The 25346-nt window shown below is 40.3% G+C and overlaps 1 protein-coding gene across 1 annotated transcript; it reads right to left on the bottom strand.

Moving 5' to 3' along the window:
- Nucleotides 1–869: 869 nt before the first annotated feature.
- LOC111978066 (inositol polyphosphate multikinase-like) lies at nucleotides 870–22087 on the bottom strand. The gene is given in 6 exon segments (XM_024007853.2): nucleotides 870–4332; nucleotides 6358–6439; nucleotides 17307–17479; nucleotides 17912–18008; nucleotides 19044–19129; nucleotides 21197–22087. Coding segments are annotated over 6 exon segments (1290 nt in total). The 5' UTR covers nucleotides 21402–22087; the 3' UTR covers nucleotides 870–3685.
- Between the last annotated feature and the right edge of the window lie 3259 nt (nucleotides 22088–25346).

The following is a 25346-nucleotide window of genomic DNA, read 5'->3' as shown; positions in this document are numbered from 1 at the left end:
AGATGGTGACTATATGGACAGCAGCAGCAGCCACAGGCTCGGTCCACACAAGTCATCTCACCACATCGCTCCTGCACAGCTCTCCGGTGTTTCCTGATGCATTTCAGACTAACTCATCTGTGAGAATCCATTTCAAATCATGTCTTGAGGACTATGAGCCTGTATTGCCTGTTACAACCATTGGGTACAACTATTCTACCTCAAACAGTCTTATGTCTGGCAGCGCCTGACTTCCAAGCATAATGTGTCTTGGACTGGTACATCTCTGCTCAGTGAATAGAGAGAGAGATCTTGTCATTGCTCTGGGGTTGCGTGCCGTGTGGCGGGGCTGTGGTGACATCAAGCAGGCTGTGTGTCACTCCTTTCCTCCCAGGGCTAAGAGCCAGATGCTGTTGAAGGTCTGTCCTCCCGTCGTTCTCCTTAACCCCCAGTGGAAAGACACCAYGCTGTGGAAAGGAAACATGGCACACCTCTGGGCCCATTACATGCTGCAATACTACTAAGCCTTCAGTAGCACCAACTCCTCAGGCGGTAGGCTACCTCTGTCACATTCACGACCCTGTTGTATACTGCTCATTCATGTAATTGCATTACTTTTTTTTTTTTTTTTTTTAATGGTGCTGAAACCACAAAAGTGCTATATTGAGATGATATGGTAGCTATAGAGACAAGGTGAAATCAGTAAATAAAAATGGGCTAGATGAGCTAGTGACGAGACAAAACCTGAGGCTCTAGTCAACAACTCTTCTTTTCAGCACTCACGTTATACTGTAAGCCATGTCWTTCTTCATTTCATCTGCACATAAATGAAAATTGGAGTGAGGAGAAAATACATTGATTCAAAGACTACAAGGTAAAACAACCAGATGTTCATTGGGAATACATTTTATTAGTAATAATAATAATAATCTGCCAAATATACAGCCATTATTGAATCCATCTACATATTATACATATTAATATAGGTCATTTACAAAAGTAGTAATTAGTCATCAATTTCAATCAGATATGAGKGAAACAGCAGATGCATCATAATTTCCCCTGCATTTCATGTTACTGTATACGTCAGACGTGATCAGCTTTCCGTCAGGACGGACGGACAGCAGAGTCAACGGGATGAGAGGATACATGGGGTATTTCCATAGAGAACATTATGACAGCACTGACACTAATGCATATTATTCCAGACCACAGGAAGAAGCATGAAACCCAGGGCTCGTATTTACAAAGTCTCAGTAGGAGTGCTGATCTAGGATCAGCCCCCCGCCCTGTCCATATGTTATTCATTATGCAAATCTTAGGCAAAACTGATCCAATATCAGCACACTGAGACTCTTTGTAAATAAGGGGCCAGAACAATAATTACAAGCTGGAAAATAACCTGATTCCGCGAATCAAATATCTGATTACTTAGCTACAGTTTGCAAAAAAAAAAAAAAAAAAAGTTTAAGTGTTTGCAAAACAGAGAAATTGACAACATTATCTCACTTCTGATTGGCTGAAGTCTAAAGACAAAATCCAGTCTTGCCACATTTCTATCAGGTATTATAGAAAACAACTTACACAACTTTTCCACACAGGGAAAGTCATTGGTTAGTTCACAGCAAAGGAACAGATTTTATACATTGGCTATATTCATTTGTTTTTCAGTGCATTATTGAACAAAAAAGAAAGAACAGCAGACTTAAGCAAATACAAAACAAACATTTGTTAACTTCCTGTCCATGAACTATTCAAAAGACACAGGTTTACCCTTAAAATAGAACTGGTGTGTAAACAAGATCACAAATCATTGTAGAACAACTCATAATTGACTGTACCAAGATGTAACGTACAGTCCTTGTATAGAGTCAAATGCATTACAACCACAACGTCTAAAGGAGCTGCAGAGCATGTCAACTGTAAACAACCATCTTAGAGGTACCTTATTCTGTAACGATTTGCACTACTGTACTTCCATATACACGGACCACTCATAGCACATCTATAAACACAAAGTAGCATAAGCCTATATGTTCTGAAATGTTGAATTTAAAGTGCTTATAGGTTGGTTATGAGTACTTCATGAAGATGAGAGTTACTGTAATGTAAATCAGTATCTACAATTTAGAGAATTTTGCTAAAACAAACAATGCCCTGGTGCAAAATGCTGAAGCTGGTCGCTTGCTAAGGAGTTGGAACAATAATAAAAGACATTATGAGTAAATGTAACAATGTAAAAGCTGCCAGAATGATAAATGTCTGAAATTAATATGGAATAAAAAGAAACAAGTCAGTGATAATAACAGTGAAATATCTTTAAAAGACTGTAAACATTTCTCATAAAGGTTCTTCCTCCTTACCATTTCAAATATGTACTAAATTGTCAAGTTGAGAGTATCATCCAAAATTATTTTTTGTCTTTTGGTATGAGTTTCAAATCAAACACAGAAATGGAGCATTGTCTGCATATCTTTGAAAATATATGCATATCTTTGTTAAAAATAAAATCATAGACATTTTATAGCTATCATGGTTAAGAAGAAGCAAATGGAAAACATTTGTCTTCACCAACAACAAAAAAAGAGACACCATCMTGATAGGGAGATCACACTGTGGAAGCACTGTCAGGGCCCTGACAACACCACAAGGATCTAATTCACTTCCAGGCCTTCAAGTTTAGAACACTAGCCACACCTTGCGCCCTCTCTCCGAAAACCACCAGTACTTTGGCATTCTAACATGAATCACTAGATCAACAAACTCAAGCTCTCTCTGGGCAGTTTGTTAATTCATTATCAGAGTAGCGTATTGCATTTCTTTACAATTAAACAGACCACGACACAGTGTACAAGTGGGCAGAGGGAGGACAATCCATGTCATCTTAATCTAATGTGGACTGTGAGATGTGACGACTAACGAGGAGCTTTGTTCCGGTACACTGYTTTCTCACTTGGACAAATCACCCTTTCTCGGGTGCTCGCATCTTTCAAATTGCAGAAGGGAAAGGGACATTTAGACCATAGACMTGCCTGAAACTTGTAGAGTTTTCATTTGGGGGGGAGACCTCGCAAGTCACATTAGTATCTTTCTCTTAACATCTCCTCCCAGAACCTAAATGACCATCTGATGAAATTATGCAAGATTTTTGTTCTTGTTTTTTGTTGTTGTTCTGGGTAACATAATTTAAAAAGTAGCACTGCCGAGGACACAGGTTTTAAGAAGAACAGGCAATTTGTCAGCAAAATATATAGAGAACAGCAATGCTAAAAGTACTTAATCTGTACGCGTATAATAACTTGGTTAAAATGTGAATKATTCTGTCAACGTTCTGAGAAAATTTAAAGACAAAAGGATGTGAAATCTGAGATCTGAAAAGACTTGAGCAAAACTATATAAAACATACAACATACGATCAGCAAGCCAACAAATCAAGGGTACTCTTTAGAGATAATCCTGTGAGTAATGGTTACAGTCATTTACCTGAGTTAGATACCTGTTAACAGTGGTTAAAAATCAAGAAGCACATACATCGGACAAAGAGTTATGGAGTAATGACTTCATCGATATAGTGCATATAGTGCAGAGAATCACAGGGCGAGGGGAATAGGGACTGTGGGCGCTACAACTCCTCCATTCACACAGTAAAAGACAGATGGGTACACTTAACCAATGGACAGGCAGAGACACCACTGAAGAGAGAAGGTTATTGGTGGAGGATCTGCTGCAGCACCTCCAGCAAGTGTTTCAGGCCGTAGATATAGCCTTGATCCTGGCTCTCACTGGGGAAGACGTGGGCAAAGTCAATCATCCTCACATCCACTTCGCTGGCCCTCTGCTCTGGATGCGGCTCCCCCCGGCCTCCCACCCCCAACCCAGCCTCTTCCAGTTGGGCTTTGATACCGTTGCCGTTGGGCTGTTCTGCTGACACCAGACCTGAGCACTTCCACGTGCTGTTGTCCTCCTGGGTGTTGGGGCCTGTCGTGATGGCTCCGGTGGCATTGCCATGGTGACCCCGGGTGCAGSCCTTCTTGTTGTACATGGCGTACATGGTGGACAGGCTGTAGTCAAGCGGCACGGCAACCTGGATGTTGTTGTTGTATTCCAACACTTCTTCATTGGGCTCGCAGCAGGCATCAGCGGGAGACATAGTCTTCTCTGGGGGGCCCCTGAAGACATGGCCCTCAAAGCTGGGAGGGGGCAGGCCCTCGTATACAAACAACAGAGAGCTGGCGTAGAAGGTTAACTGGCTCTGGCCCTCGAACCATCGCAGGATGTTCTGGACCTTCAGGATACTGGCAGCGATGGCGTCTTTTCTCAGACTCCTCCCATRAGAGAAGAATTTGGATAAACCTGGGAGAGGAACGGGAAAGTAAATTGTTGTTGTTGAGGAATCCAATGTTTACTGATAAGAAATAGACAATGCCTGAAGCTTTTTCTTAATTGAGAGCAAGTTGAGCTAGTGASTACAATCTACACCAGGGGTCTCCAATTACATTTAACTGTTGGACAATTTTTGAGCGGATGATCGGGGGGCCAGAGCATGGTTTTAAAATAAATAGTACACTGCAAATTGACCGCAAGAATCCCAAACAGATATAGTATTCGACAAAAACAGAATCATTACAAACCTTGATTACATTGGGATACGATCACATATGCCTCTAACTAAGTGTGGGAATACTTGGGAACAGATTTCCTCAATTAAAATCACTGAGCTGAATTCCTGGTGATTTTATTGTCTTATGTCCGACAACGAAAATGATATGCAGTACCAGTCAAAACTTTGGGCACACCTACTCATTCAAGGGTTTCTTTATTTTCCCTATTTTCTACATTGTAGAATACATAAAAGCTATGAAATGACATATGGAATCATGTAGTAACAAAAAAAGTTTTAAATCAAAATATATTTTCTATATTTGAGATTCTTCAAACCACCCTTTCCCTTGACAGCTTTGCACACTTGGTATTCTCTCAACCAGCTTCATGAAGTAGTCACCTGGAATGCATTTCAATTAACAGTTGTGCCTTGTTAAAAGTACATTTGTGGAATTTCTTTCTTTCCTTAAMGCGTTTGAGCCGATTAGTTGTGTTGTGACAAGGTAGGAGTGGTATACAGAAGATAGCCCTATTTGGTAAAAGACCAAGTCCATATTATGGCAAGAACAGCTCAAATAAGCAAAGAGAAATGACAGAACTTTGAAAGTGCAGTCGCAAAAACCATCAAGGGCTATGATAAACTGGCTCTCATGAGGATCGCCACAAGAAAGGAAGACCCAGAGTTACCTCTGCTGCAGAGGATAAGTTCATTAGTTACCAGCCTCAGAAATTGCAGCCCAAATAAATGCGTCAAAGTTCAAGTAACAGACACATCCCCTGTTCAGAGGAGAATGCYTGAATCAGGCCGTCATGGTCGAATTGCTGAAAAGAAACCACAACTAAAGGACACCAATAAGAAGAAGAGACTTGCCAAGAAACACAAGCAATGGACATTAGACCGGTGGAAATCTGTCCTTTGGTCTGATAGTTTATAGTTTCAACGGCAGTGTCTTTGTGAACGCAGAGTAGGTGAACGGATGATCTKCACATGTGTGGTTCCCACCGTGAAGCATGGAGMTGTGATGGTGCTTTGCTGGTGACACTGTCTGATTTATTTAGAATTCAAGGCACACTTAACCAGCATGGCTAACACAGCATTTTGCAGCGATACYCCATCCCATCTGATTTGCACTTAGTGGGACTCTCATTTGTTTTTCAACCGGACAATGACCCAACKCACCTCCAGGCTGTGTAAGGGCTATTTAACCAAGAGAGAGAGAGTGATTAAGTGCTGCATCAGATGACCTGGCATCCACAAATCACCTGACCTCAACCCAAATGAGATGGTTTGGGATGAGTTGGACCGCAGAGTGAAGGAAAAGCAGCCGACAAGTGCTCAGCATGTGGGAACTCCTTCAAGACTGTTGGAAAAGCATTCCTCATGAAGCTGGCTGAGAGAATGCCAAGCTGTCATCAAGGCAAAGGGTGGCTACTTTGAAGAATCTAAAATATATTTTGATTTGTTTAACACTTTAATGGTTACTACATGACTCCATATGTGTTATTTCATAGTTTGGATGTCTTCACTATTATTCTACAATGTAAAAAAAATAGTAAAAATAAAGATAAACCCTTGACTGGAGTGTGTCCAAACTTTTGACTGGTACTSTATATCTTATATATATATATTTTACTTAGTGCCCAAATCAAAATCACACACGTGCCTGAATTTGCCCCGCGGGCCGCCTATTGGTGAACCCTGACCTTCAGCCTGTTGATATAGACAGAAGGATATGTGTATTTTGTGACAGGATTATTATTGTTTTAGGAGCTCACCATCTTTGATGGTGTCCTTGAGAAGGCCTCGCCCGTAATGTTGATCATACGAGTGATATTCGTCAGAGTTGATCTTGTACACCTGGAGGGTTAGAAAGACAGAAGAATTAACGTTAACGCAGATGCAGTACATAGGCCTGTTTTCACTAAAAAGCAAAGCTGCACAACTTCAAAAGGAGATGAGTCTCTATATAAACGTTCGCCTCAACGTGACCTCTCCATGATAGAATCACGGGTGGAATATGCCCTCTGCTGGAGAAATTATGTATAAACACAAACTGCTCAAAACAATTATATTATGACGCACACATACAGTGGGGCCAGGAAGTATTGGATCTCTTAAAAAAAGATGAGAAAAAAATACAATAAAAAAAATGACAAAAACAAAAAACAAATCATTGATGGATTTGCTACATTTGCATATATATATATATTTTTTAAATTTGCATTACTTGTTAAACAAAATCTCTTATTCTGAGCAATTGTATTAGCATAAAATAATTGTAAATGTTTTTGAGCATACTATATAGCTCAGTATTTGTATTTAGTCTTTTTGCTCATCTTTATCAAGGGATCCTATAATTCCAGGCCCCACTGTAATGTGACAATGTACAGTACTTATGTCTCTGTGATATTAATAGCAATGCGAGTAGAACTCAGTCTGAGGACACAGAGACAGTCATTCCATGTCATTGCTGAGAGGAGCAGAACTATTTACCAGAGGGATTCCTGCCTCTATCACTGCAATCAGGAACATCATTATCAGCAAGAGTCTCATCACCCTGTGGTCACACACTGCAGACYAGCAGATTTTTCCATGATCCGAGCCAAAAAGCCTTTGCCCTCCCCTGGGAAAACTACAAACCCTGCTCCTCAGATGCTCCTTGACTACAGAGTATGTCAGTGGGTGACTCGTGCTGCAGGAGGTATGCATTCTTACAAAGCCTAGGCTATAATTAAGCAATAAAGGCCTGAGGGGGTGTGGTATATGGCCAATAAACCATGSCTAAGGGCTGTTCTTAAGGACGACAGAGTGCCTGGATACAGTCCTTAGCCGTGGTATATTGGCCATATACCACAAGCCCCCCGAGGTTCCTTATTGCCATTATATACTGGTTACCAACATAGTTAGAGCAGTAACAATACATGTTTTGTCAAACCCATGGTATACGGTCTGAGATACCATGGCTTTCAGCTAAATCAGCATTCAGGGCTCGAACCACCCAGTTTATAATGAATCTTATTCACTTACTAGTTTAGTTCATTAGGATCCCCATTAGCTACTGCACATGCAGCAGCTACTCTTCCTGGGTTTCACATAAAACATGCAAATATATGACAAAGTACAGAACAGTCATAGACAAGGACAATAAATAATAATTTATAATAATTTTAACATGAAAAAAGGTCATAAGAGTCATATATTGGAAAGACAGACAASAAAAATACTTTACACACTGATACATATTATATACAGTTAAATTGGATCTTTACAAAGAGGTACAAGATGTATTAATGTTTTTTGTTTTTTTAAAGATAAACTTGTTTTTTGCCTGAGTAACCTCTGGTGGCAGAGCATTCCAAGATGACATTACTCTATACATAACTGAGCAACACACCATGTTAATTAGTAATAGGAGTGGTGAGGTGGGTGAGTAGACAGCATGGTATGGCTGAGCTTAGTGCAGATCCTAGGCCATAACTAGCAATATATATATTCCTGAAGTGAAAACTAAACCGGTGGTCCTCAACATCACCGGATCATTTATTTGCTGGTCGAATAGAGTTTGTGCTGTACAGTTCGTATTCCAATGAGACAAACAGACCATGTAGCCTAACTGAAGCATGTTCACTGTTTATACTCTACTGTTTATACTCACTGGAGAAGACCAGTTATCATGTTACCACCATGACCCTCAGAGATCTGTGAGGAAAACCCAGAGGAGAGGACGGCATAATGCTGATTGGGATAAAAGGAGAGGTCCAAGTCAACAGATCTGAGATCAGTCAGAAGCTAGCTCCATGCTGTTCTACTCATGGATGGAGGCTTCCTATTACTGACCTCCATAGAGGCTAAACACGGCTCAACTGTCTACGAGAATGTATCAGTCTCAAGCTTGACTTTTGAAAAATATTATTAAAATGTTCAATAAAACTATATAGCATGTGGCAGTCCAGCTGTATTGAAATCCTTGTGAATGMAATTTGATCGTTTAACAAAGTTTAAGAAAATGTATGTTTAGAGTTTAACAGATGCCAAAGACTGGAAGCTGCTCTATACTTAGTCCACTAAAAARACAACAATCAAATGAAAATGTAATTTTATTGGTCGCGTACACATATTTTGCAGAGGTTAATCGCAGGTGCAGCGAAATGCTTATGTTCCTAGTTCCAACAGTGTAGTATACATAACAACACACACAAATAGTCATTTTTGAATGACTACCTCATCTCTGTACCCCACACATTCAGATAATTGTACGGTCCCTCAGTCTTTGCAGTGACTGAGTGGGGAAGTACATAAAAGGCCTCATTGCCAAAATCTCCAAGTATGCCTTTAATGGCTGTTAAAGGAGAAAACTGAGGATGGATCAACAACATTGTAGTTACTCCACAATACTAACCTAATTTACATAGTGAAAAGAAGGAAGCATGGCAAGAGTAAAACATTTCCAAAACATGTTTGCAACAAGGCACTAAAGTAATACTGCAAACAATGTGGCAAAGCAATTCACTTTTTGTCCTGAATACAAAGTGTTATTGGATTTGCCCCAAGCATACAACCTATTACTGAGTACCACTCTCCATATTTCCAAGCAAAGTGGTGACTGCATCATGTTATGGGTACAGTGCCTTGCAAAAGTATTCATCGCCTTTGGRGTTTTTCCTATCTTGTTGCATTACAACCTGTCATTTAAATTMATTTTTATTTGGATTTATTGTAATGGACATAAACAAAATAGTCCAAATTGGTGAAGTGAAATGCAAAATAAATTACAAACGGAAAAGTGGTGCGTGCATATGTATTCACCCCCCTTGCTACGAAGCCCCTAAATAAGATCTGGTGCAAACAATTACCTTCAGGAGTCACATAATTAGTTAAATAAAGTCCACCTGTGTGCAATCTAAGTGTCACATGATCTCAGTAAAAAGAAAATCTATATACACAATCTAAGTGTCACATGATCTCAGTAAAAAGAAACACACACACACACCTCTTCTGAAAGGCCCCACACCTGTTCTGAAAGGCCCCAGAGTCTGCAACACTACTAAGCAAGCGGCACCATGAAGACCAAGGAGCTCTCCAGACAGGTCAGGGACAAAGTTGTGGAGAAGTACAGACCAGGATTGGGTTCTAAAAAAATATCAGGAAGTTTGAAAATCCCATCCCAAGAATAGGGCACCACAACAAGCTTGCCAAGAGAGGGCCAACCACCAAAACTCACAGACCAGGAAAAGGGGGCATTAATCAGAGATGCAACAAACACACCAAAGATAACCCTGAAGGAGCTGCAAAGCTCCACAGCGAAGATTGGAGTATCTGTCCATAGGACCACTTTAAGCTGTACACTCCACAGACATGGGCTTTACGGAAGAGTGGCCAGAAAAAAAGCCAATGCTTAAAGAAAAAAAATATAAGCAAAATCGTTTGGTGTTTGCCAAAAGGCATTTGGGAGACAAGGGGGTGAATACTTTCACAAGCCACTGTATGCTTGTAATCGTTAAGGACTGGGTAGTTTTTTCAGAACAAAAAAAGAAAGTGAATGAGCTAAGTACAGACAAAATCCTAGAGGAAAACCTGGTTCAGTCTGCGTTCCACCAGACACTGAGATTAATTCACTTTTCAGATGGACAAAACCTAAAACACAAGGCCAAATCTACACTGGAGTGGCTTAACAAGAAGGGTGAATATCCATTACTGTTTTGACTTAAATCTGCTTGAAGATCTATGACAAGACTTAAATGGTTGTCTAGCAATGATCAACAACCAATTAGACAGAGCTTGAAYAATTAAAAATGGGCAAATGTTGCACAATCCAGGTGTGGAAAGCTCTTAGAAACTTACCCAGAAAGAGTCAGAGCTGTAATCACTGTCAAAGGTGAACCTAGCATGTATTGACTCAGGGGGTTGTTTTAGGTTACTTTTTTACAAACATTAGAATTTTCTTCCACTTTGACATGAGTATTGTGTAGATCTTTGACAAACAATGAKAATTAAATCTATTTTACTCCCACTTTGTAACAAAATGAGGAAAAAGTCAAGGGGTGTGAATACTTTCTGAAAGCAAGATGATGCAGGACTAGAATACAGTACGCATATGCAGTGGGTAAAACATTGTTAATAACCTCTTGAAGCWAMGGGGCAGAATTTTTATGWTTGGAAAAATAACGTTCCRATTGTAAGCTGCCTATTTCTCAGGTCCAGATGCTAGAATATGCATATAATTGACAGAGTAAGATAGAAAACACTCTAAAGTTTCCAAAACTGTCAAAATATTGTCTGTGAGTATAACAGAACTGATTTTTCAGGCGAAAAAGCACTGTTCCATTGCCTGCCTTTCGTCCATTTAAAGGGATATCAACCAGATTCCTTTTCCTGTGGCTTTCTCAGGGTGTGAACAGTCTTTAGACATAGTTTCAAGCATTTATAGTGAAAAATTAGCGAGATTTATCAAAACTCGTCAGTGGATACACGGATGTCCCTCCATTAGTTGATGCGCGCGACACTGGTTGCTCGACATTTTCTTTCTCTCCAGTACTGAATAGTTTACAGTCCGGTTGAAATATTATCGATTATTGATTTTAAAAACAACCTGAGGATTGATTATTAAAAACGTTTGACATGTTTCTACGAACTTTACGGATACTATTCGTCAAGCCTTGATGACCTGCCTAAGGCTGTGGAATACTGAACATAACGCGCCAAACAAATGGAGGTATTTTGATWTWWAAAAAATCTTTATCAAACAAAAGGAACATTTATTGTGTAACTGGGAGTCTCGTGAGTGCAAACATCCGAAGATCAAAGGTAAGCGATTAATTTTATTGCTTTTCTGGCTTTCGTGACCAATCTACATGGCTGCTAGGTGTTCTTAATGTATTGTCTAGTGATCGATAAACTCACACAAACGCTTGGATTGCTTTCGCTGTAAAGCATATTTTCAAAATCTGACACGACAGGTGGATTAACAACAAGTTAAGCTGTGTTTTGCTATATTGCACTTGTCATTTCATGACTATACATTTTTTTAGCAATTTTTTGGGTATTTGGCACTCTGCAATTCAGCGCTTTTGTGGTTGAAAATGATCCCGCTAAAGGGATCCGTGCGTCAAGAAGTTTTAAAGTGACCAGTGACTATGTACATAGGGAAGGAGTCTAAGGTGCAGGGTAGAATACTGGGTGGTAGCCGGCTAGTAAAAGTGACTATGTTCAGGGTACTGGCGGAGTCCCGCTAAGGGTGACTATTTAACAGTCTGATGGCCTGTATAAGTGTTTCCTTTATTTTGGCAGTTACCTGTATGTTACAATGTTACATAGGCATGCTTTGGTCCTTGGGGTGGAGATGAGGTCTTTGCTCTTCTGTAAGTCATTATGGAATGGTAGAATAGCGTTGTGTTGGTATTGGCCCTGTGTGATTGATTTGTCAGTGATGACCAAACAGAGAGACGTCAGAATGGACCTGAATGAGGTATTGAACTCTTCACATAAACATTAACCTTGTGAGGTGTGGAGCCAGTCTGACAGGAACTGGGGAATTGGAAGGTCACGGCAGACTAATGAGATGAAATGCCATTCCATCTCAAAATACCCAGGCAAACAGCAAAATGAGCTTAAAACCAACGCCTGACCTAAATAACTTGTACAGTACCAGTCAAAAYTTGACACACTTACTCATTCAAGGGTTTTTCTTTATTTTTACTCTTTTCTACATTGTAGAATAATAGTGAAGACGTCAAAAACTATGAACACATGGAATCATGTAGTAACCAAAAAGTGTTAAATCAAAATATATTTTATATATTTGAGATTCTTCAAACCAGCCTTTGCCTTGATGACAGCTTTGCATACTTGTCATTCTCACAACCAGCTTCACCTGGAATGTTTTTCCAAAAGTCTTGAAGGAGTTCCCACATGCTGAGCACTTGTTGGCTGCTTTTCCTTCACACTGCGGTCCAGCTCATCCCAAATCATRTCAATTGGGTTGAGGTTGGGTGAAAGTGTAGGCCAGGTCATCTGAWGCAGCACTCCATCAATCTCCTTCTTGGACAAATAGCACTTACACAGCCTGGAGGTGGGTTGGGTCATTGTCCTGTTGAAAAACAAATGATAGTCCCACTAAGCACAAACCWGATGGGATGGCGTATTGCTGCAGAATGCTGTGGTAGCCATGCTGGTTAAGTGTTCCTTGAATCCTAAATACAAATCACTGACTGTCACCAGCAAAGCACCCCCACACCATCACACCTCCTCCTCCATGCTTCACGGTGGGAACCACACATGCAGAGATCACCCGTTAACTTCTGACGCTAGGGGTCATATTTTATATTTTTAAATAACGTTCCCAGGGAAGCGGACTATTTCTCAGGTCCAGATCGTAGAATATGCATATAATTACAGATTAGGATAGAAAACACTCCAAAGTTTCCAAAACTGTCAAAATATGTCTGTGAGTATAACCAACAAGGAAAATTCTAAACCTGAATCATTTTTTATTTTTTTTATTGTGTTTCATTTCCCGTCTTTCTTCCATTAAAGGGTATCAACCAGATTCTTTTCCAATGGCTTCCCAGGCTGTGACCAGGTTAGACATAGTTTCAGGCTTTTATTTGAAAAATTAGCGAATTTTTCAAAACTAGTCAGGTGTCCTTTGATTAGTCCTGCGCCGAGAGGGGTAGCTCTCCATTTTCTCCTCTTTTATTGAATAGGTTACGGTCCGGTTTAATATATCGATTATGTATGTTTAAAACAACCTGAGATTATTATAAAAAACATTTGACATGTTTCTACGAACATTACGGTATACTTTTGGAATTTTCGTCGAACGGAACAGGCTGTGTTTTCTGAACATAACGCGCAACCCAAATGGCGTTTTTTTTTATAAAAGAATATTTATCAAACAAAAATAACAATTTGTGTAACTGGAGTCTCGTGATGCAAACATCTGAAGATATCAAAGGTAAGCGATTAATTTTATTGCTTTTCTGACTTTCGTGACCATGCTAATTTGGGGCTAGCTGTTCTAGCATTGATTGATACACTCACAAAAGCTGTGATTGCTTTCGCTGTAAAGCATATTTTCAAAATCTGACATGAGTAAGGTGGATTAACAACCAGCTAAGCTGTGTTTTGGTATATTTCACTGTGATTGCATGATTCTAAATATTTTTAGTAATATTTGGCGGCCTGCAAATCAGCGGTTGTTAGGAAAATGATCCCGCTAAAGGATCCGTAGCGCCAAGAAGTTAACCTACTTTGCGTCTCACATAGACACTGCGTGGAACCAAAAATCTCAAATTTGGACTCATCAGACCAAAGGACAGATTTCCACCGGTCTAATGTCCCAAGCACATTGCTTGTGCTTCTTGGCCCAAGCAAGTCTCCTCTTCTATATGGTGTCCTTTCAAAGTAGTGGTTTCATTGCAGCAATTCGACCCTGAAGGGCCTGATTCACACAGTTCTCCTCTGAACAGTTGATGTTGAGATGCGTCTACTGCATTTATTTGGGCTGCAATTTCTGAGGCTGGTAACTAATGAACTTATCCTCTGCAGCAGAGGTAACTCTGGGTCTTCCTTTCCTGTGGCGGTCCTCATGATAGCCAGTTTATCATAGCGCTTGATGGTTTTTGCAACTGCACTTGAAAAACTTTCAAAGTTCTTGACAATTTCCAGATTGACTGACCTTCATGTCTTAAAGTAATGATGGACTGTCATTTCTCTTTGCTTATTTGAGCTGTTCTTGCCATAATATGGACTTGGTCTTTTACCAAATAGGGCTATCTTCTGTATACCACGCCTACCCTTGTCACAACACAACTGATTGGCTCAAATACATTAAGGAAATTCCACAAATTAACAAGGCACACCTGTTAATTAATTCATTCCAGGTGACTACCTCATGAAGCTGGTTGAGAGAATGCCAAAAGTGTGCAAAGCTGTCATCAAYGCAAAGGTTGGCTACTTTGAAGAATRTCAAATATATTTTGATTTGTTTAACACTTTCTTGGTTACTACATGATTCCATATGCATTATTTTARAGTTGATGTCTTCACTATTATTCTACAATGTAGAAAATAGTKAAACTAAAGCAAAACCCTTGAATGAGTAGGTGACTGGCACTGTATGTATGCAAGCATGAAAATGATAGATGTGACTGACTGTAGACCCAGAGTCTCTGTTTCATCTGTAGACCCATAGTCTCTTTTAAAAGTATGTAGTTCTGTCGTTGAGATGTTTTTTTTCTATTAAAAGTTTCTGTATTATATCATGTGTTGTGTGGACCCCAGGAAGAGTAGCTGCTGTTTTTGAAACAGATKATTGTGATCCTAATAAAATAGCAATAACAAAATGCACCTAAATTATCCTTCCAGTCTCTAATCCTGCCACTCTGGTTCGGCTGCCCAGGCAGGTGTGTGAACACCTGGTAAACACCCTTGGATGGATTGTCATTGTGTTCCTGCGATTACCATATTAACGGAAAACAACTCGTCTGACATATCTCCCTCTCTAACTTTAAGCATCYGCTGTCAGAGCAGCTTACCGATCACTGTACCTGTACACAGCCAATCTGTAAATAGCACACCCAACTACCTCATCCCCATATTGTTACTTAACCTTTTGCTCTTTTGCACCGCAGTATCTCTACTTGCACATCATCATCTGCACATCTATCATTCCAGTGTTAATGCTAAATTGTAATTATTTTGCCTCTATATTACCTAATCTTCTACATTTGCACACACTACATAGATTGTTCTATTGTGTTATTGATTGTATGTTTATGTGTAACTGTGTTTTTGTCACACTGCTTTGCTTTATCTTGGCCAGGTCACMGTTGTAAATGAGAACTTGTTCTCAACTGGCCTACCTGGTTAAAATTAAATACAAAATTYTTCAATACTAATTTAACTGGTTTTGCAACTATACTGAACAAACGTGTAAATGCAACAATTCTGGTGGGTATGCAGGCCATGGAAGATCTGGGACATTTTCAGCTTCCAGGAATTGTGTACAGATCCTTGTGACATGGGGCAGTGCATTATCATGCTGAAACATGAGGCGATGGCGGAGGATGAATGGCACGACAATGGGCCTCAGGATCTCGTCACGGTATCTCTGTGCATTCAAATTGCCATTGATAAAATGCAATTGTGTSTGTTGTCCATAGCTTATGCCTACCCATACCATAACCCCACCATGGGGCAGTATGTTCACAACGTTGACATCAGCAAARCMCTCGCCCACACGACACCATACACGTGGTCTATGAGGCCAGTTGGACGCACTGCCCAATTCTCTAAAATGACGTTAGAGGTGGCTTATGGTAGAGAAATTAACATTCAATTCTCTGGCAACAGCTCGGGTTGACATTCCTGCAGTCAGCATGCCAATTGCACACTGTGCATTGTATGACAAAAAAACTGCACATTTTAGATGGCCTTTTATCATCCCATTTACATTTACATTTAAGTCATTTAGCAGACGCTCTTATCCAGAGCGACTTACAAATCCCCAGCACAAGCTGCACCTGTGTAATGATCATGCTGTTTATTCAGCTTCTTAATATGCCACACCTGTCAGGTGGATGGACTCTCTTGGCAAAGGAGAAAGGCTCAATAACAGGGACGTAAACAAAGTTGTGTACAGAATTTGAGCGAAATAGCTTTTGGAATCCATTCACTTCTGGGATRTTTTATTTCAGCTCATGAAACATGGSACCAACACTTTACACGTCGCGTTCATATGTTTGTTTAGTGTCAATGGAGTTGAGCTCTGGCAAAAGCGCTCAAAGTTTTTCTTTAAAAACYTATTTTTCAACCTTGACAGAAATAAACTATTAATATAATGAACACAGTGGAAATCAGAAGTGAACTAAACAACCTTTCTTATAGAAACAACCTCAAATTCTGCCCTTTCCCTACCGTTARAGTCTTAATGGTTACTAATGCCAAGTCAACACTAATGATTATCTAATAGGCGGTTACTCTGAAATTGTTGCCCGAAGCTTTATGGGAATCTCAGAACACGGTCATTCAACAGCAAGCAGGAACAGAAAGCTGGAACAGCAATCAGGAACTCCCCAGTGAACTAACAACGTTAAGCTCATGTAATGATTTGCATGATATTGATCAATTGATGCCAGGTTTGTTTTAAGGTAACTTTTATACACTAAAGTAGCTCATCATTAACTAGTAGCCAATGATTTATGATATGATGAAGATACAGAAATGACTMTGTTTAGCTTTCTACCTAGCGCTGTATAATAAACAACTTCTATATTTGTATGAGTGGTATGCATTCATTTTTGATAGGCTACTTGATGAAGCATACGTTAGCCAGCCCAGCAATGCTTTATGGGCTATTGTCTTGAGAAAATAAACCCTCAATTGTCTGCACATTCTTGTGAATAGTTGCATTATTCAGGAGTGTAACTTGGTTTAGATGAGAAGTTGCTCACATAGTTGATTAATAGTTTGTTAAAGGATGCTACTGTGATATTTACTGTAAATATTGCTGCCGAGCAAGAATCCCGAGTTGCCAAGCTGAACTTTAAATTGAAAAGTAGAAATATCTTTGCGACACCTCTCCACAGACTCATTAGTCAGAATAAGCCCTAAGGTACTGCCACCCAGGATTCATATAGCCCCTCTCAATAAAATGACATTAGCAGATGGAGAGCCCTTTTCAACCCAGTGGGGGGGACCCATGAGGCTGAAGAGGAAGACTCACCCTCATTCCGAGAAGCAGGAAGCCAATCTCCTCCATGAGAGGGTACTTCTTGATCTGCTGGTCCCGCTTCTCTTGGGAGGCGTAGGGGTCGTAGCTRTTCTGGCCGATCTTGACYTCCATTATACAAGGCTTCTGGAACCGCCGAGTCACGTCCTCCAGTTTCAGGTACAGCTCTGTGATGTCATCAGAGGGCGCAGAAACATGGCATGAGAGACGTTAGAGATTTAGACATATAAAATCAACACATTTAGCCACTAGAATGATAGAAGAGGCGGTGTTTCACCCCTACAGCCATACAGTATTTCTAGTAGCAAAGCACTGCCATGATTGTTTACATTTATACACCGGGTGGGTCTAATCCTGAATGCTAATTGGTTAAAACCGCATTCCCGCCAGTGTATTTTTGAACYAAGTGCTGTCCTAGGATCAGTTTCTGCCTTTTAGATCCAAATGACTTATGATATAATGGGCAGGGAGGACCTGATCCTAGATTAGCACTCCTCCTCAGAGTTCCTTTATGAATACAGGCCCTGGTACATGTTGAAGTAATGCTGAAATAATGTCCTAGTGATTGTCCTAATGATTTCTTATGGACCGGTGTTTACCGTCAGGAGATTCAGGCGAGGACCAGGTGCCAAAGTATTTAGGGAGGTGATGCTGGAGGTCCAACAGACACGGGTCGCCACAGTCCTCAGCYTAGACCTGGAAGAAGCAAAGCACATCCTTGAAGAATCAAATCAGCTCATGTGACAGAACTAATCACCATCTCTATGTGGGAATTTCAGTGTCTTATTTGATTAGGGTGTTGTTTAACCAACATGTCACATGTAGGGGTGGCAGCTAGGCTAGCGGTTAGAGCATTTGGCCAGTAACCGAAAGATRGCTGGTCGAAAACCCGAGCTGACAATGTGAAAAATCTGCCGGTGTGCCTATGAGCAAGGCACTTAACCCTAATTTACTCCAGCTACAATACTATAGCTGATCCAGTACAACAACAAAAAATTCCCAGCACCTGTCCGGTGTATGTGAGAATAAAAACGTTTTCTTCATTTATTTTTATTAGAAGTAATGCATAGTACAATACAAACATCATTTTCCTTCCCTTTTATAGTTCACTACCATGAAATGATGGTGGAAGTAGCCAAGTTGAACTACCAATACATGATTCCTCTGTAAGAGAGTGTTGCCAAAGCAACCATTTCATCTTGTGGACATTTAGTCCACTTTAACAATAGGGGAGTAAGCGGTTCCGGTGGAAAGCCCTCATAACCCTCTGGCTAAATGTTGCAGTGGACACGTCGAGACAAACACCTTTCATAAGCCCTTCAATAAACAGATAGCCCACTGGTTTATATGCAGAGAGTATGCCGACCTTACCCAGTGAGTTAGTAAAGACGTGGACTACATTACTGTGCAGTGTTGCCTGCTAGGCTTCCTCAATAGCTACTCAGGGAGAATGAAAGATAGAAGGGTTTAAGGACTATTCACTCACTTTTTATTAACTCATTTAATCTACACATCAACTTGAACATAAACTTTGTTCAAACTGACATGGYAAAATTGTTCCCAAGTACACAAAGTAACATTTTGTAGACATTAAAAGGGATGACTTTTTGCGGACTTCATGTAGAACGGAGAGTAATTTCATAGAGAATACTGTACTGTAAAAATAGMTGTACTTTCAGATATCACATTTTTWATKWTTTTTTTCCAGCATCAAAATARACGGATGGTTACCTTGCTGTAGAACTGCATCTCTCTAGGACCTCTGGGAGGGGGCTGGAGCTGTTTGAGTACTGTGCCATCGGGATGTTGCAATATGCCTGTTGTAACAAAAGTTGTGGGTCATTCTGACACTTAGTAAAGATCTAGTACTAGTTGCCACATAAAGGCCTAGTTCGAATATTTCAAAAAGACATCCTCTTCCTGCTAAATAACCCCTGATCAGACATGCCTATGTGGCTGAGGGGTCCCTAGCTTTCACAGCTATGCAGCCATGTTAGTGGCTGAGGGGTCCCTAGCTTTCACAGCTGTGCAGCCATGTTAGTGGCTGAGGGGTCCCTAGCTTTCACAGCTGTGCAGCCATGTTAGATGTGTAGTTACTTCAAGAGAAAAAAGAAGGATACATTTCTAAAGAATTCAGACAGGGCTAGGGTTGCAAAGCTACTGGTCATTTACCAAGGTTACCGGAATCTTCTGTAATGTTGGTTTTTAAACAGGTAATCTATGGCAATCTAGGTAATTTATACATGAATCACACTTTTTTATAAATACATTCATATTGTCTGAGTTTCTAATGGYTAGACCATATGGTTCAAGAGAAAAATAGCATAATTAAGGAAAAAAGCATCTAATCAACAATGGTATTATTTTGAATTAGCTRTGTAACTCTTCCAACTATTGACTATATTCACAACTGCCACTAGTTTGGTGCCAAAACATTTACAACAAAGACAAATTGACATGGTCAAATAAAARATTKWAAAATATATAAAGGATATTTCTTGCTGAAACCCTCATATTAAACATCATTGCTATTCACTAAGTGATGGTTTATATTTAGGATAATGTTTTACAGCTTTGTCATTCTATTTGTTTATTTTAAAATCATCTTATTTGATTATTTTACATGTGATAAGGCCACACAGAGAGCCAGAGATAATTACAGACACCTGTGATAATCTGAAGTACCCAAAAATGCCACTAGATTTAAAATCAGATTTAAAAAGCTTGAAAGTTACAAAAATGTATATAGTAATATACACCATACCTTTGCAAACCCAGACAGGTCCAAACAGATTGCCATTTGGAAACCTGTAATACCTAACTGAGAAGTGCAAAGGTTAACTTGTGTTTTACATGAAGTCATAAAACGATGGACCTTATTCCAAAACACCTGAACACCAGTAACCTATAAAGTCTGACACTATACACTCAGTGTGTGAGACTGCTCTAATATAAGTTGGGAGTTGGAAAAAGCATTGGACCACACTCCTCTCTGAGATATGTCAGAGRTTGACTGCCTCGGGCACAGCTTGATTCTTACAACTGAAATCGCTTGAAATTGTAAAATGGTAGGAAATGAACACTCCCAAGTATCAGCGTTTAATCAACTCAGAGGTTAGCTGTATCAAGAGTATTAAGTGACCTAAATACAAATGTGACACCTATTCCCTCCTGAGTGTAGGATTCAACTGAAAGGCTCTTAGCAGAGACAACCAGGATTAAATCCCATTTACACTGGTGCTCTGTCACTGTCTCCCAGGCCAGAAATAATACATTGGTTGTTCCCACTCTTGACAGTTCAGTTTTAGCTAAGGGAGTCTTACTTCAGGCATTGGATTTTGTAAGCCTATTTCATGATTTAGGTTATAGCCACTGGCAAGTTGCAGGCTATAACTAAGTGGACGATCAGGAGTGATGAAGAACCACCTCCCACTGATTCGGTTGCAAAACATTTCTTAAACAGAAGCAAACAAAACAAAAACGGCGAGAGACCTACKTGAATTTGTCCAATAGAAATTCGTTTTAACTGTTTGGCTAATGATTACAACCCTGGGTTTCAGTTCCTACATTACAATAGTTAGAGAGCTGATACTACGTGCATCAACCGAAGTACACAAAAGACTTCAAGCAGGTGCTCTATTCTGTTATTGACTGACATGATGAAACCTATAACAGTGGCTTCCTTACTCAGGATTCTTGTCCTGGAAATAAACAATCCTGGGAAGACAGTGTAGCCTACTTCTGTCAGCTTTTCTGAAGTATAGTAATTGAACCAAAGGAGAGCTATTCCACCATGCAGACCAATATTACACAATGAAATGCCACTCACTAGTGGATACACATGCACCGTGGCGAAAGGAAAACACATTTGATCAGTCACTGACCTACTTTATCAACGCCATACTTATGACCGGCCACCTGATGGGAGAGCGGAACACATCCGTCCAGGTGCGCCGCCTGCGATCCTCCCTGAGCGTTCTTCTCCTTCACCGAGCCGGAGAGACAAGTCCCCAGGTTCACCATGGGTCTATTGATTTCCAGTCTTCCCAAAGCTAAAGATGAGTCCATTATCTGATGTTGAGTTGACATTCGCAATTCAATGGCTTTCAATAAAATAAAATAGGCAATCTTTAATTCACATGTTGATATCAGTTTGGTAATCTGAGCAACCCCCCACACAATTTCGAGCACCGAGGGGTGTCTTCATCGAATTCGTCAAATGGGCTCGCGTTCAGCACTAAGTCTAACCTAGTATTTAAAATGTAGCAAGGCTCCAAAAGCACTGCTACAATGAGTTTCATATCTTGGTCGGCAACATTAATACAGTCTGGCCACATCCCACTTCCTCAAGAGAGACGTATACACTCCTCTCCCGAAACTGTTTTGATGACACGACCGATATTTGCGCGCAATGTCGAAAAGTGGAGTTTCCTCTAAACTACTTATAGCGCGACCCGTTTAGATTGCTATTTGGAAAACACATACATTACAAACAAGCCCCGTTGTTTGCTGCTTACATTACACGTCCCACAATGCTAAAAGACAGTCTGCTAATCGTGACATCACATCTGACGTACAGGCTCCTTGACGCGAAATTGTTTATCAATAAGAAAAACAGCATGTGAAACAATATATTGTCGGACACGCTATCGATGTCTTTGAAGAGTTGCAAGGACCTTCACATTCGAACCTTATCCAATGTGTGTGGCTGGGCGGCTATCCCATCTAGCTAGCTAACGTTACCTAACAACACTTTCGACACTGCCCCTACTGTCGCAATTATATCTACTTCTGGCAACAGCTTCAGCGCAGWGGCTTTTCCATCACTGTCGAAAAGATTGCCTATGATCGTCAACTTTCTAGGGTCGTCACTAGTTAACACAGCCACAAAGTCARAAACCCCGCCTACTTCTACAATTGATCTTCTTAAAATCTGATTTTAAACATAATCTTAACCGTAACCACACGGATAACCTTATGATTAAARCTAACCTTAAATTAAGACCAAAAAGTACATTATTGTTTTCATACATTTTTATAGTAGTGTAACGACCCTGGGTTTATAATCGCGGAAATCGACTCTGCCGCACGAGATAGCGCGCCGGACCTCGGGCTAGGAGGTCGAGGGTTCGAGACCTGCTCCCTGCCTGTTTCATTACAATATCGCCAATTTTTACTTTGTGGCTGTGCTATCTAGTGGAAACACTTTCTAGGCGTGAGTAATTTTGACAGTATTGCAACACAAYATTATCAACCGTTTAATCGAGAATAATATGCCTACCGATGATGCCTGCATTATAGGTAAGTAAGCGAAACGTAAAACCATGATTCGATTTAATTTAAAGCTGCATATTTTTCCTTTTTATACGACTGACCAAATTCACATAGAAATGTTTTATAAATCTGTCATTCTCATTGAAAGCAAGCCTAAGAAGCTGTATATCTGTTCTATGTACGTTGTTTCTATGCTTCCCGTTCTTAAATTTCGTTTTTGCGTCTTTTACTTTTGCATCTATTACAGCTGAAAAAACAATATTTTTGGTTACGGAAATTTTTTTCTTTTTACAGGTTTGGATGGTACAATGATTCTCTAAACATGTATTTGTTTTGTCACATAAACTAAAATTAGGCGAACTATTCGAATTTTAGCAACCAGGGAATGGAGGAGCGATTTCTGCGTATTGCATCTTTCATGTTTTCTATTTGCAGAAGGTCTCAATTAGCCCCAGCCGTTGATCATGACTCTCAGTTCCATTACACATAAAAGTCATTGGACGAAGGCAAGTAGCAAAGATATGCGACTATATGCTAAATAGCCATGTTCATAACTGCTGCCATGCTCTAGTGTATTCGCACAAGTATCAAGTATGAATGTACCCATTCATCACAATACACACCTTTATTAGGGTTCCCACACGGCCATATTCCCATGTTACAGTGCTTGTTTACAGAAAGCATACGGAAGACAGAGTGGACTACCTGTGCTAATTACACCTGTGTGTAAACGGAAGACAGAGGCCACAAAKGTGTTGCCACTGAAAAATACTGTAGGCTGCAACTTTGTTAAAATTGGTTAGATCAGTGTACAGTAAGTGTGTATTCTCCATTTGTGAAATTATTTTGATGTGATATAAAAGTAGAGGGATTTATGTTTCTAGAACCATACCGCAATTGAGAATTGATTCACGTTTAGATGGACTATTTGGCAGTTTTGTCTTCAGAGCCAATTTGCCCTTTAAACAGAACATGMAAGGTCCTTGGACTAAGGAGTAATACTGGGCTATATTAGCCCATCACTGTGCACAAAGCAATTTCATTTATCTCATGATTATGTCATTTTGAAACACTAATATGGAGTCCTCCAACATCATCCCTTGTTTTCTTTCCAGTGCTCTGATGTCTCATCATGTACATAAGACTCAATAACAAATCACACTGTAGTGGGAATTGGGCCTTATCTGTTTGAAAATCACGTAATCATAATTGTGCCTTATCTTGTAAACATGGTTGGATGTATGAACAAGTTAATTACATTTGAAGAGGTCCACTCAATCAGCATCACTTTGGGCACAATTACAGTGATTTCGGAAAGTATTTAGACCCCTTGACTTTTCCCACATCCCACGTTACAGCCGTATTCTAAAATGTATTATTATAATTTTTTAACTCAGCAATCTCCACACAATACACCATAATGATAAAAAAACAGAAATACCTTATTTACATAAGTATTCAGACCCTTTGCTATGAGACTCAAAATAAATTGAGCTCAGGTGCATCCTGTTTCCATTAATCATCCTTGAGATGTTTCTACAACTTGATTGGAGTTCACCCGTGGTAAATTCAATTGATTGGACATAATTTGGAAATGCACACATCTGTCTATATAAGGTCCTACAGTTGACAGTGCATGTCAGAGCAAAAACAAAGCCATGAGGTCAAAAGAATTGTCCATAGAGCTATGAGACAGGATTGTGTRGAGGTACAGATCTGGGGAAGGGTAACTTCTGCAGCATTTGAAGGTCSCCAAGGACACAGTGGCCTCCATCATTCTTAAATTGAAGTATTTTGGAACCACCAAGACTCTTCCTAGAGCTGGCTGCCCGGCCAAACAGCAATTGGGGGAGAAGGGCCTTTGTCAGGCAGGTGACCAAGAACACAATGGTCACTCTGACAGAGCTRTAYAGTTCCTCTGTGGTGATGGGAGAACCTTCCAGAAGGACAACCATCTCTGCAGCCCTCCACCAATCAGGCCTTTATGGTGGAGTGGCCATACGGAAGCCACTCCTCAATAAAAGGCACATGACAGCCCGCTTTGAGTTTGCCAAAAGGCACCTTAAGACTCTCAGACCATGWGAAACACGATTCTCTGGTCTGATGAAACCAAGATTGAAGGCCTGAATGCCAAGCGTCACATCTGGAGGAAACCAGGCACCATCCCTACGGTGAAGCATGGTGGTAGCAGCATCATGCTGTAGGGATGTTTTTCAGAGACTGGGAGACTAGTCAGGATCYAGCYAAAGATGAACYGGGCAAAGTACAGATAGATCCTTGATGAAAACCTGCTCCAGAGCGCTCAGGACCTCAGYCWGGGGSGAAGGTTCACTTTCCAACASAACAATGACCCTAATCACACAGCCAAGACAACGCAGGAGTGGCTTCAGGACAAGTCTCTGATTGTCCTTGAGTGGCCCAGCCAGAGCCCGAACTTGAACCCAATCGAACATCTCTGGAGAAACCTGAAAATAGCTGTGCAGCAACGCTCCCCATCCAACCTGACAGAGCTTGAGAGGATCTGCAGAGAAGAATAAGYAGAAACTCCCCAAATACAGGTGTGCCAAGCTTGTAGCGTCATACCCAAGAAGACTCGAGGRTGTAATTGTTGCCAAAGGTGCTTCAACAAAGTACTGAGTAAATGGTCTGAATACTTATGTAAATTTGATATTTCATTTTTGTTTTTATAAAAACCAGTTTTTTCTCTGTCATTATGGGGTATTGTGATGTCCTTACGGGGTATTGTGTGTAGATTGATGA

Source organism: Salvelinus sp. IW2-2015, linkage group LG18 (genome assembly GCF_002910315.2).
Source record: "Salvelinus sp. IW2-2015 linkage group LG18, ASM291031v2, whole genome shotgun sequence".
Classification (NCBI taxonomy): Eukaryota; Metazoa; Chordata; class Actinopteri; order Salmoniformes; family Salmonidae; genus Salvelinus; species Salvelinus sp. IW2-2015.
Note: the sequence above shows the minus strand (reverse complement) of the source record. Positions and strands in the feature narration are given on the sequence as shown.